The following is a 13633-nucleotide window of genomic DNA, read 5'->3' as shown; positions in this document are numbered from 1 at the left end:
GTACTAGAAAATGTAAAGTTATAAGCAATAAACAGGTAAAATTCTATTTTGATTCTCATGAAAATTTATAACTCAATTCTGCTTCCTCCCACCCAAAAAATTTCCTGACATCAACAGACACGGAAGAAACCAAAAAAGATGTTTGGAAGGTATATAGGTAGTTTAAATATAACATTTTCTGTGTAGGATCAATTCTTGGTACCTATATTATTGGATTATGTTTTCCAGTTGCAAACAATTGTTTTAACTGATCATGAATCAAACCCTAAACAAAAATTATATTAAAAAAAGTTTGAAGTCCCTCTTGAAAACCAGAAACAATACTATATAGGATCACAAGGAAATATCATTCTCTAAGACTACTGCCAAAAATACATTAATGGGATCAAAAGATAAGGAAATTAGGAATAAGTACAGATTTTAAATCTTATTTTTTGTATAAACCATCCCCCCCTCCCTTTGATTCACATGAAATAACTTGTCCAAAACTTGTTCCCAGTAGCATTACAAAGTTAAACATGCACTTCTCTTACATAATCTTAATTCCTTCTAGTACATGCCCCTTTTTGAGCTTAGTAAAAACAACCTTTTTGGGCCACGGGGATTAATATCTATACGGCGGTAACCGTCTCTCCTTTGGTTGAGACACTGGATCTGGCGGCAGGAGAGGCGGCGGCTTGTTTCTTGGATGCTATTGAACATTTATCCTTTTTTTCATCTTGGTTCATCTGCTGTTGCCTGCACTCTAAGCTGCAAAATGCTGTATCACCCCTACAACAAATAAATAACTTAATCAATGAACTAATAGGAAAGGAGACTAATTGGTAATAGTGTAATAATTAATAAGAAAGGAAATTAATTTTATCTGGATTTCCCAACAAACTTATGGGACTCAAATGGTAATTACTATACATGGTAAAAAAGGTGTTAATATGGCAAGCTGAAAATTCCTCATAATTTATAAGTTTCCGGAAAGGGATTTCCAAGGGGTGCGAAGAGAAATATAGAACAGGATGCATGCAGTAACAAATAGATTAAAGGGTAAAAAAGAAGAAGAAATCAACCCAAATTGACCCCAAAGTAATCAAAATCTTTAAGAAAGTAATTAGCCTAAGAAACACTTTTTGGAATGTGAATTGTTTGCCACATGATTTAGAGATTTGAGATTCCTTCTTTTTTAAAATTAAAATCTCCCGATTAAATATACCTTAAAACTGAAATATATAGATATACCTATACATGTAGATATCACGGCCAGGAACAAGGCGACGTCTACAAAGACCGCAAGACCTTAGGAAATGAGGTGTTTCCATAAAATCAGCTGAATGCCTTCTATGAACTCTAGGTGACACCGTCGCCAACAACCGTTGATCCAACCCTTCAAGTCCACCACCACCGCCAGCAACAGCTACAGAAGGTGCTGCGCCACCGAAAGGGGAAGCCTGTTTGGGGTAGTTGTTAAAAGGGTTATGTGGATCAGAGGGTGGAGGTTCGGCGTTGGTGGTGGCGGTGGTGTTTAGATCAAAAGTGATCTCTGTCATGCTTGTGGTTCTTTTCATAGGTGGCCTTGGCCTCTTCCCCAGCAACATCTTCTTCTTCTTTCTCTTCTTTTCTTTAAGGAAATTCTTGAAAGAGTCTGTAATGAGAAGCTTGAAGAGTGCTAAGAAAGAGAGAAGGTTAGAAGTGACGAGGAAGTGGAGATTGGGCAGATAAAGAAGAGCCAGAAACCCAGGAATCAATCTCAGCCCTTCTTTTTTTTTTCTTTAATTTATATTTTAGCTTTCTTTTTTCTTTTGGCATTTGCATCATATCACGTTAAATCCACGTCATTTTATATTAATTATGCCCACTTAGGCTTCGTTTGGATGGGCGATTAACTGCGGTGTGGTGCGTTTAACTTACTTTTTGTCTCACGCTACAGTATCGCTACAGTATCTAATCTCACCGCCACCGCTGTTTTTACACTAACTGCAGCTAAACGCACCGCCCATCCAAACTCACCCTTAGTTTATATTTATTATTAAAGTTAAAAGCCTATTTTTGGATATTCAAATTACATTTTTAATGAAGTTTGGATTTATGGTAAGATATAAATATAAATTATTTTTATCGATTGAGTCTTAGCTTAATTAGTATCGGTGTTACTGTTAATGTAAGAGGACATAAGTTTGGGTACACTGAAGCGCATTATCCTCCTATTTAAGGAGAATTACGACTTATAAATAATTCTAAATATTAAATAAAATATATATGAATTATTTTATAAGAAGGTGATTTTGTTAAGATTAATTCATTAGTCGGCTTAATTTTTATTCTCCATACCTAAAAAATTAAATAATAAATAAATATATTTATAATAATTGATTATGACTGATTATAACATTTAGACATTCGTACAAAAAAAACTATTGACTTGAATAATGTTTTAGTATCTAAGTCTTAATTTAAATATTTTAATTTTTAATTTAATTTGATAAAAAAGTATTCAATCAAATCATCAAACATAAATACAATATTGAAGTCAGTATTCAAAAATAAATAATAAATAAATAAATTAGATTTGTCTATGAATCGAGTAGTCTACTCAAATAAAGCTTAATTTAGGTAAGATTTCCATGTCTCAACCTAATTATGTTAACTTTAATTTTCATAATAAAAACTTAATTAATTACAAAAATATTAATATTTATATAAAACTGTTCAAATTTTATTAATATAAAAATATATTTTAAAGTATTTTATTAATATTTGAATACTAAATCGAGTCTACTAAGTTGAATTGGGACCAAATCATGCTTGAGCTTGAATTTCTTTTTTTGAATTCGAGCTATGGCTTGACCCAAAATTAAAATATATATAATTTGTCAATCATTTACATAATTGTTATGGAGTGGGGGTTAGCTATTTTAGAAGAAGTCTTCAAAGTGTCGTTCATCGAATAATCTACAATCTAAGGCATTGCCCTCTAGGGATGGATTTGTCTCCCATACTTATCGAAAACTAACGTGCTGGGAGCGCATGCCCGATAGGCTTGATTCATAAAGCTAAAAGCACCTCAATTGACAGACCCAAAAGTGTCAGTATAAAGTATATAAATAATTAAGAAATTACTTAGAACAAGAGACTTAAACCTCCAACCTAGATTTATAGCTGACTTAAAATTTATATAAAAAAATTAAGATTTTAAATCAATTGATTCGTTAGGCATCTCTAATTTTAATTTTATATCAGGTCCTTATTATGTTTATAGAACCATTAAATAAAAATTTGAAGATTGACTAAAAATAATAAACTAAAAAAGAACATGAAATTTTCATAATAATTTAAACAAAACCAAAATATTATTTAGTTCACCACCTGTTTGCTATAATTCTCTTTCCCATTCCATTTGTACCCATGTGACCTCTGACAAAGAACAAACCTACTGGCTCTAAATTACACAACCATATCTAACAGTTAAAGACTAGATGGATCTCATGATATGTTATTGTAAGAAATTTGATGTATTTATTTGTGATTAATTTTAAAATAATAATAATGACGATACTAGATAATAATAAAAAGTAAGTTAAACATATCCTATCGCGTTAATAAATTGTGCTTCTTTTGGATAATTATAAATGGTGGTTTTTATTATTGGTAAGGAGAGAGTAACTTTTTAACATTTGGTGAAAAATGTATGCCTCACTTTGGGAATCATGTTGTTTTTTATTTGGTGAGAAAAAGGTGGGTTAAATGAAAAAACCCAAGTGGTAGCAGATCTTGCCATGTTTCAATTGGAACAATGTGCATATTATATATATGTGGTGTGTGACAACTTGAGATAAAACAAAACCATAGAGGAATACAAGATTCCTCCTTTATTCACTGAGAAGGGAATTGAGAGAAAAATAACCATTCACAATGCAGTATTAATTAATTAATTAAAACCTCACTCGTCACACTTTAATAACTCTCTTCTTATTACTCATAGTTACTTTTAGAATCTTTAAACTTTTTTTTTTACTCCATTAAAAACTTTTATTTACCTCATTAATGAGGAGTCGCATTGTATTTGACTAGCATTGCATTAAACACTAATTCTTAATTTATGTATGTATTTGTATGACAGATAAAAATCTGAAAAATTTAGATAAACAAAGTGAGTCCCTTCTTGATATTTTTAGGCTCTAGATGAAATAATAAATCGAGGTTTTTTTAAAAAAATTATAAAATGTAATACAATAAAAATTGAAAAAAATATTGGGTCTTAGGAAATGAAGCATTTATGATAAAAAATTTGAAACCCCTAAGCATTTAATTTATTTATTTTAGTTTGAAATTTTTTTCTCACATTAAAAGCTGAAAAATATTTTTTGAACCTCTTCTAACCCTGGACCTTGAGCGGCTGCGCTCTTAAACAAACCCAGAGTCAGACCTGCAAATGATTAATGGACCTTCCTTCCAAGAAGGGGAAAAGGAAGGGGCGGGCAGGGCACTGGCCCTCTTAAAATGAAAGGTTACAGCTTTAAACTTTCAAAACTTATAAAATCTTAAGTTAATATATGATAAAATTATAGTTTACCCTTCAAATATTAAACTTTGATTTAGTTCTTTTAAAAACCATAAATATATAAATCAATATAAGAATGAAATTACATTTTAACACTTATAATAATGTAGAACTTAATCTCGATCCCCTAAAAATATTAAGTGCTTTCTTCCAAGCTGATGAGTCACTTTATAATCTCTAGCCCTTAATTTGATCTAGCAATAGTATACTGTGGATTAATGGCAAAGCCAGAAAATATTTTTGAGGGGGGCCGGAATAAAATTATATATTTTTACGATAGTAAAAATGCAATTTCATTATTTTAATAGCCGATGTCTTTATAAATTTTATCATTTTTGAGTATCAAAATATAATTTTATTATACTAAATTAAAATTTTATAATTTATAAAAGACTTAAATTAAAAATATATCATTTAAGGAAGCAATGGCACCCGGATCCCTTAGTGCGGATCAATTATTTTGGAAGTGGCTAAGCTCCCAGTAAGAGAACTTAATTTCTTTCATGCACATGCTCAAACATGCTTGTTAAATGTTAATGTCCTTTTTTCTTCTAAATCCAAAACCCTAGTTTATGTAGCATTATGAAATTTATATAACTATATATATAAAAGAAGGTATTTTTGGGTTTTTTTTTACTTATACGTGGTAATTTTTTTCATTTTAAATTTGAAATTTAATTTCTATACTTTAATTTTTAATATCTATTTTTATAATATTATTAATTAATTTAAATAATTAACATTATTAACTTTTCGATTAAAACATTACGTGGTTATATATAACTCAAATACACTAATAGTTTTTGATATTGACATGTGGTTTCTTATTTCTTTTAGGTTTGCATCGATTTTACTTTTTTTTTTGAAGTTTTATAAAAATATTAAAATTTTTGTTCCTCTATTATGCCTAAATTTCAAATTTAACAGTTACAATTTAATTTATAATATAATTTGGTCTCTTTTATTTTTATAATATTATTAGTTAGTCCAAATAGTTAACATAATTAATTTTTCGAACAAAATATTATATGGTTATATATGATTTAAATATGTTAAGGGTCTTAGAGATGAATACGTAACTTTCTATTTCTTTTTGGCTTTTACATTATAAGACAATGATCAAATTTCAATTTTAAAATGCTGAAACTTGGGTTTTAATCTATATACTTTATTTTTGACAAAACTTAATCTTTATGTTTTTATAATGTCATTAATTAGTCTAAATATTTAATATTGTTAATAACATCATTATAGGTTTTTATTTTTATTTTTTGTTCTCAACGGGGTAGCTAATTATAGTTAACTAGTATGTTCCCATGCTTTACGATAACTTCATTATTTACCATATTTTTTCCGTATATTTAGAATTTAATTTTTATTTATCTTTTAAAAATTAAATTTCAAATTAAAAAAATTATTTGATAGTTATATAATAAAATAAATAATATTGTAATGAAATTAAATTTAACAGCGAATCTTAATAAAGATAACAATTCTTAAAACTCACATAAATATTTTAATTAAAATAAAGTATTTAAAATAATTATCTATATTAAAAAAGTTGAAGTATCAAATTATATAAAAATAAGATATAATAATTAAACATCCATTTTAACTGTAATATAAAGACAAAAAGTAAATTTTAATCATTATGATATAATTTCAAAAATAAAAAGATTAAAATTAAAAATGAACCATCATCTTATAAAATATAGTGAATAGGTAACATAAAGGAAGGTTTTAGTTCCTTCAATGTAGTATAAATAATAATATTTAGAAGAAATGAGCATTATATATGTAAATTAATTATAAATATTTTTAAATATTTTAAATAATAATGCAAGGATCTAAAGTGGGTATTCTCGTTAATTTAATTATAAATATATTTTAAAGTAATACGTAATATTACTTTTGATTATTAAGTAATAATACTAATAAATTATTATTTTAATGTCAGTTTAGTAATATAATCAATCAATTTTTTTTATCAAACTACATTTTAATGCATTAATTAGAAAAGCAGAATCTAAAAGAAATCTTTATTCAGTAAGACATGTGGTAGTAAATTGTTACAGCATCTATGACAATGACGAGAAATGCATGGATTATGAGATTTTGAGCTATCAATTTTCTTAAAGCATTTGGTTCTTCTAATGTGGAGAATATGTCAGAAATATTAAAGTGCAGGTTGAAATATAGAGGGAGAAATGTTTTTCTTTTGCTTTAAATCTGATGCAAATCAATCTGGGAATAGCATTTTACATTACATATTTGCTTCCAAAACACACTTGAAACCTTTTAAATACTAATTTCACACCGCAATTGCTCAGCTCCGTCACTTCAACTTGCTATTTAATGTTACATGGGTGATATTAGTTACCAAATTTTGTTGATTATTTCGGCTCTAAGTGGATACTTAAAAACGGTCTCTCATTTAATCATCCATCGAGTCATCCTCAATGGATTTAACTTCTCAAATTGATTAACTATCGTAAGCCACCCACTAATAGAAGAAACATCCTCCTTTCATCCGGCCACTTGCTTTTCAATGTGAACACTCTCTTTAAGGATTATTAGGATCCACTTGAGCGTAATAACCTTGTTTTTCTTGAAGGAATAATAGAATGGGCTTCACTGTGTACGTCATTTATATACTCCATGATGATAACTACCTTGTCATGTCATGCAAACAAACAAAATGACCTCTTTTATAAATACCCTCCAAACGATGAGAAATAGATTTTTTTTTCCTTTAAGCAATCCTTGAGCACTTACTCTTTGCAAACCAATCTCCTTAGCTCTCATTGGCTTCTCTATATTCTCTTTTATCTTTTCCAGCTCTTCACTTATTGACCTCCTTCAGACCATCACAACTTCTTCCTTATTTTACTTTTTGTTGCACTCTATATCAACACTCATACAATAAGATATTTAATTAAAAACGATCTCTACAACACACATGTTGCCTTTATCCCTTTGTAGAATATCATCATTTAATAAATTTAAAAAAACTCCATTATAAGTTTTACTTTCACCCATTATTATTATTTTTTAAAGTGAGCCATCTTTTTCATTAAAAAAAGTGATGACTTGAGAAAGAGAAAGGGAGACAGAAAAATGACATGAAATTGACAAAAAGTAAATAAATAATTAAAAATAAGAATCCCACATCAATTTATTATGTCATTGAGAAGCACAATGCAAATGTGAATTTGATTGTGCAAAGTACCCACTCAGCCTGCCTCTCCTAAAATGCTAATTGTTTGTTTGTTTCTACTTTTTTTTTAAAGGTAAATTGTAGTGTCTGACGACATTAGCTTATGTTAAAAGGCTTTTATTAATTAGATATATGCTTTTGATTATGAATTCTAATCCATTGGGCATCATTATCTTTTATTAGATTTTGTTTTCTAATGGGGAATCTCCTGTATTGGGTGCCATCATCAAGTAAAAGGCTTCACAGCTTTTCAGCCCTTATGGGTGTTAATCTTGCACTCCTTACATTTCTTTAGCAATCCTTTTCCCTAACCAGCCAAATGTAAGTACGAGTGGCAGCTTAACTATATAACCCATCATATTATAATTGTCGAAACCTTTTTAAAAACCGACTTTTTATTTTAAAAATGAAAATAAAAATGGAGTCGCCACTAATAATTTTTATAATGTGTGATCGGATCACCTCGTAATTTGATCATTTTAATAAAAAGTTTGATTTACTAAAACAATTTCGGTCAACCAAAATCTAGGAAATGGGTTTAGGATTCGGTTACGCACGAGAAAGGATTAGCACCCTCATGACACTTAAAATTGATACCTAGTTGATTACTTGATGTCTTAGTGTCGAGAATTGAAAATTTGAAGAGAATTTAAAACATTATCTCTTTTTGTATTAAGAAATTACTTACTAAATTGAATTTAATAGAAAAAGCCTTATTCCGGGTTAATCGGGAAGAAGGATCATGCTCCGTGAGTTACGACACGATGCCTCTAATTCTCGAAAACCAGAATAATCATCGTTTGATCGTTACCTAAATCTCGTTCTTTGTTATTTTAAATAAGATATTCGATTACTTCAATTTTAGGAAAATGTCATACTCCGTAAGTTAGAAGCATAACTCCTCGAATTCCAAAAATAATGAATATTGTTTCGGTTTTAAGTATTTTCTATTCGTTAGATAAAACGAAGATAAATTTTTAAATGATATATATTTAATTTATTTAGGCATGGTGTAAAAACAGATAAATAGGTTTTAACATGATAGCATAGTGATTAGCAAATAAGGTAAAATGGTAGATGATAAAAAGAATGAAATAATAATATCAGAACGATAAATAAAAAATGGAATAAGAAAAAGTTATGCTCGTGAATTATAATAAGCAACTATAACGATAATAAAAATGCACCTATTTATAATAATATTAATGATAATCATGTAATCATCATAATATTAACATGAACGATAAAAATAATAATACCAATAATAATAATAGAAAATACACAAATAAAAGAAAATATAAACAATATAAATTTTTAAATATATAAAAAAGAGCATAAATTGTTGTAAAATAAATAAATAAATTAAGAAGTCAGAACAAGGGACCAAAACTGAACACGCGGAAAGGAGCAAGGATCAAATGGGAAATTATTCCCAAACCCATAAGACGCGCCGTTCCAAGAGGGACCAAAACGAAAAAAATCAAAATTAAATGGTATATTTTTTTTAAAAAAAAAGAAAAAACAGAAATAGGACTGTATTGGAAATCGTTTAAAAAGCGGAAGAACTAGGATTGCAATTATACCCTTGTCGCGAAAACATGTGGATCTTGCCAACATTCGGGTCTAGTCTCGAGTTGTTCTTCAAAATGACGCCGTTTTGAGGCTTCTGAAGCTAGCCCTAAACGACATCGTGTAATGGCCCTATAAATACCAAAAAACTTCCCAAAAAAATCATTTCAGGCCTAGCTTTTAAAAAGAAATTGAAACCTTTTCCCCCTCTCAACCTTCCCCTGTGTCTGTCCGTTGAGCCGCCGTGGGTTACCATGGCCACCGGACATCGACGACGGTGACCGTCGCCTCCGGTGGCTGGGGTTGTATAATAAAGGCCCCTTTTTATTTCCGTTTCACGGGAAACTCGAATCTCAAATCGAAACCCCTTAAAATCTGACCAAAATTTGAAAAATCCAAAGGGACTTTTCAGTTTTCAGCCCTCTTTTTCGACGTGGCCTTTGACAAACCTAAGACGATTCAGAGGCCTCACACCAGAGGAACCGTCCTTGTAATGCCCTAAAAATCCCTTATATATATATATCTATTTTCGTATGTTTGTAACATAAATACATGTTTGCTTCAATGGTTAAGTGTTTTGGGAAGTGTCTGAAAAGTCCCAAGTTCTAGCCTTGGTTTGGGCAAAATTTTGTTTTTAATTGAATAAACCCTTATCTTTAGCCAGTAGGCTTATAAATAAATGTTAGTAAAATATGTCAGAATGGGCTTGCTGGTTTGGTGGATAAGTAGAGTGGCAAGTATTGGAGGTCTTGAGTTCGAGTCCTAGTGTGTGTGAGGGAGTGTTTTATTTTATTACTTGTGTCGGGTAGGCATTTTGGTCCAGTCGAAATTCTAAAGTGTTCAAATGAAGGTTGGTTTTGGTTGTTGAGAGAATTATGGTGGGTTGGTAGTGAGGATTTTGAGGAGAAGTTTTAGGGATATAATTAGAGTTGGTGCCGAATTTGAATACTTTTTATTTTATTTTTGCTTTTTTTTCACTCAAAATTTTTGCTTAGGAAGGGCTTTCTCTCCATTTTTCTTAGTTTTGTTCTTTTTTCTGCCGATTTGCTCCCCAAACTCCTCTATTTTCCGCCGTTACTTTCTCTAACATCACTCTTGTGCTACCGATTTTATATTTCCTGTCCCTATCGATTCGTTTTCTTTTGTTAGTTTACTCGCCTCAGTTTGTCTCTTTTCCCTAAAACTTTTTCTGAATTCTTGTTCTTTCTTCACTCTTAATTTGCGGTTTCTCTCTGAGAAGAGAAAATTGGCGTTGGTTCTTCTTTGCTTCCCTTGGCCGAATACTTGACTCCCCATCTTTCTCCCTTTTCTGTCGACTTCTCTTTTAAGTTGATATTCGGGTTCAGCGTGGGCTGCACTCGGTTGGTAAGTCTTTTGGTAAGGGGGAGAAGTTATGCCTCAAATGTTTTGGAGAAGTTTTATTTACTAATTTGTTTAGTTCCTAACAGTCTGTGGTGTCGAATTGTGTTTAGCAGCATCAAATCGTAACGAACTTGGTCTACCTTCGAAATCGTAGGCTACATCTTTTGGAGCGGTAGGGGTAAGCAACATAATTGGAGTTTGATTATTGATGTTTTGATGGTATTAGTTTTAAGCGCGACTAATTTTAGACATGGAATTGTCATTGTTTAGGTGCTTTTTTTCTTAGAAGCATATGCGTACCAAAAATCGTACCAAGTGTGTAAACACTGCCCAAATCGTAAACCGAAAAAAGCCAAAAAATATGACAATTGACGCTACATGAGTGTGCGCTTGCTCGTGTGGTAATCTGAATGCATAAAATATGGGCATTAGACTGTTGAGGCCACCATGAGCGAATCGTGGTCTTTGGTCGTTTTGTGCCATGTTGGGCCGAAATGGGCCGTGTGGGCCCAATGGGCTTGTGGGCCCCACATGGGTAAACCACACGAATGTGAGGAGATTATTGGGCCAAACTGTGTGATTTTCATGACCGAGACCAATTTTGCGTATGTGGGCCACACAGGTGTGTGGGCTTGCATTATGGGCCTTGGGCCCATTTTCACTGTTTGGCTATTAAGGTCGTACAGGTCGCCTGAGACAACTGTGGACCTATTGATGGGTCGGTAAGTATACTTTGACCCCCTAATTGATGTAAAATGACTATTATGCCCCTTTGTTATAAAATGATTGTATGCTCTATGTTATGTATGACTGTATATGAGCATGCCATGATATATATGTTGCATACATGTATGATATGTTGTACGGGGATGGGATTATTATGATTGAAGGAAGTTTACTGTACTGGCAGCTCTGCTGCAATTACTGTTTAGTGCTGCAACCGATGCTAATTTTGGAGTGTAGGGATGGGTAGGTGATTTTATTCCCACATGGAGTGTTGGACTGGACCAAGTGGAGTGTAGAGGCTAGATGTGTAGGATTTCTGATTGCATGTCTGAACTGTTACTGTCACTGTAATGGGATAAGGCCCAACTAAATTGAACTGAACTGTTATTGAATTGAACTTAGTCCCAGACTGTAAATGCATTGGCTATTTGCTTATATGGGGTTACACACTGAGTTTTCGTAAACTCACCCCACTATTTATCTTATAGGTAATCCCTAATCTTAAGGACCGGTGTTGCGAGGGACTCGGAAGCGGTCACACAACCACACCTGCTTTTATTTTTTACTTTTAATTTATAAGAAATTTATTTTGGGTATTTGTTCTGTAATAAGGCCTCTTTAAAATTTTCTTTAAAACTTTTTAATTTGGGGATTTTACTTATTTTAATTCATATATGATAGAAGTAGGATGCAGATTTTCAAAAAATGTATGTTTTTTTCAAAACACCACGTTTTCGTACCATAAAATAAAAGCTTCCGCATCAAACAATGTTTTAAATACAGTAACAAACTAATATGATCAACAAACTGCTAAAGACAACTTGAGTTTCAATAAACGAGAATTAATATAGAACGAGCTTTTTTCATTGGAACTATGTTTTCAAAAAATACTTCAATGTGATATCGCCGGAGTCAGCCATAACGTCTAGGCTGGGTTTGGGGTGCTACAGTTTTTCATCAAAGATGGTGTCCTCGTCCACTCGTAGTGGTGGAACATGAAGCGGCCCAGTGGGTTTTTTTAACCCTTTTCCCTTTTTTATTTTATATATTTTTTTAAAAAATAACAGATTTGAAAAATAGAAGAATCACCTTTGAAATTTTTCTTTGTATTCTGTTTTTAATTGCTTTGTGTGTAAAAAATACATTCGATGTTATAGCTTTTATAGCCATAATATTTATTTATTTTTTTGTATTTTTTTCTTGTTGTTTCTACTGTTTTTGCCATTTCCACTGTTTTTGCCCTCTGTCTTCTTTCGTTTTCTCTTTGCAGGTACCTATAGCGGTCAACGATGACGATGGGAGTCGTGCCTTGCCATTTTGGTGCAATGATGGCAATAGAAGCAGACCTTGGGCTGTTACACGCCGACGTGGTGGGGCGCGGCTCAAAAGGGCTAGGGGTCTTTTAGTTTTCTGAAAACTTTAGGTTACGGGCTTGGGTTGGTAGTTTGGGCCTGGGTTATTGGGTTTTAAGGTTTTGGGTTAGGTTATATGTTTTGGGCCTTGAGGTTTTTTGTATTTGGGCCATTATTTTGGGCTTGTAATTTACTTATTTGTTTGTTTGTAATTTAGGCCAGGCAAAATTGAGCTGTTACAATAATAATATAAATCATAGCACTTTTGTACTACTTCTCCTTTCCAATTTCTAATGCTTTCTCTTTTGGAGAAGATATTGAGTTTTAATTAAATTATGTTAGATTTTTAAATGGAGATAAAGTTTTTTTAGTATTGTTTTCTACATTCGAATTTAAGATGTTATTTATCAAAGATGATGGATGAAATTATTTCGGTTTGCAATAGTTTCAAGTTATGTTATATTTGTTGTTTAAACAAGAGTTGGGACAAGAAGATAGAACAAGACAATTATCGAAAATATGTAAAGAGAGAGAGAATAAACATATCAAGTTTGTTAAAGCAATTTGGATTCACCAATACTATGTCTATTGAGTCTTGCTCAGATAATGATTTCATTCAACAATTCATCTGGTATAAAACTATTGGTTTAAGCCCAATCGTACCCTTTCATAATGGATAATTGCAGCCTCAAAATCGAACCTAAATTGTCACAACCACTCTTCCAAAAACCTCACAATACAATTAAGAATAACTTCCCAATAAATGTCTAAGTAAAAGGTGTCAACTTTCGAAGTCTCAAGAAAAATACTAAAAAAAACACACACACATCCTGTTGTGTCAAACCAACAACCTAT

General features: G+C 31.4%; 1 protein-coding gene across 1 annotated transcript; it reads right to left on the bottom strand.

Annotated features, from left to right (window-relative positions):
* Positions 1–346: 346 nt before the first annotated feature.
* On the bottom strand, positions 347–1802 carry LOC107949197 (FCS-Like Zinc finger 6). The gene is made up of 2 exons (XM_016883929.2): positions 1234–1802; positions 347–771 (listed from the first exon to the last, which is right to left on the bottom strand). The coding sequence occupies exons 1-2, from the start codon at positions 1587–1589 to the stop codon at positions 612–614; spliced, it is 516 nt and encodes a 171-aa protein (XP_016739418.2). The 5' UTR covers positions 1590–1802; the 3' UTR covers positions 347–611.
* Positions 1803–13633: the final 11831 nt, after the last annotated feature.

This window comes from Gossypium hirsutum, chromosome D06 (genome assembly GCF_007990345.1).
Source record: "Gossypium hirsutum isolate 1008001.06 chromosome D06, Gossypium_hirsutum_v2.1, whole genome shotgun sequence".
In the NCBI taxonomy this organism is placed as follows: domain Eukaryota; kingdom Viridiplantae; phylum Streptophyta; class Magnoliopsida; order Malvales; family Malvaceae; genus Gossypium; species Gossypium hirsutum.
The sequence above is the reverse complement of the archived record's forward strand: the minus strand, read 5'-3'. Positions and strand labels throughout refer to the sequence as shown.

Coding starts and splice junctions, on each gene's coding strand:
- LOC107949197 (XM_016883929.2), bottom strand. CDS start 1,589: ATGTTGCTGGGGAAGAGGCCAAGGCCACCTATGAAAAGAACCACAAGC. Junction 772..1,233: donor CGTGATATCTACATGTATAG/GTATATCTATAT, acceptor TATTTGTTGTAG/GGGTGATACAGCATTTTGCA.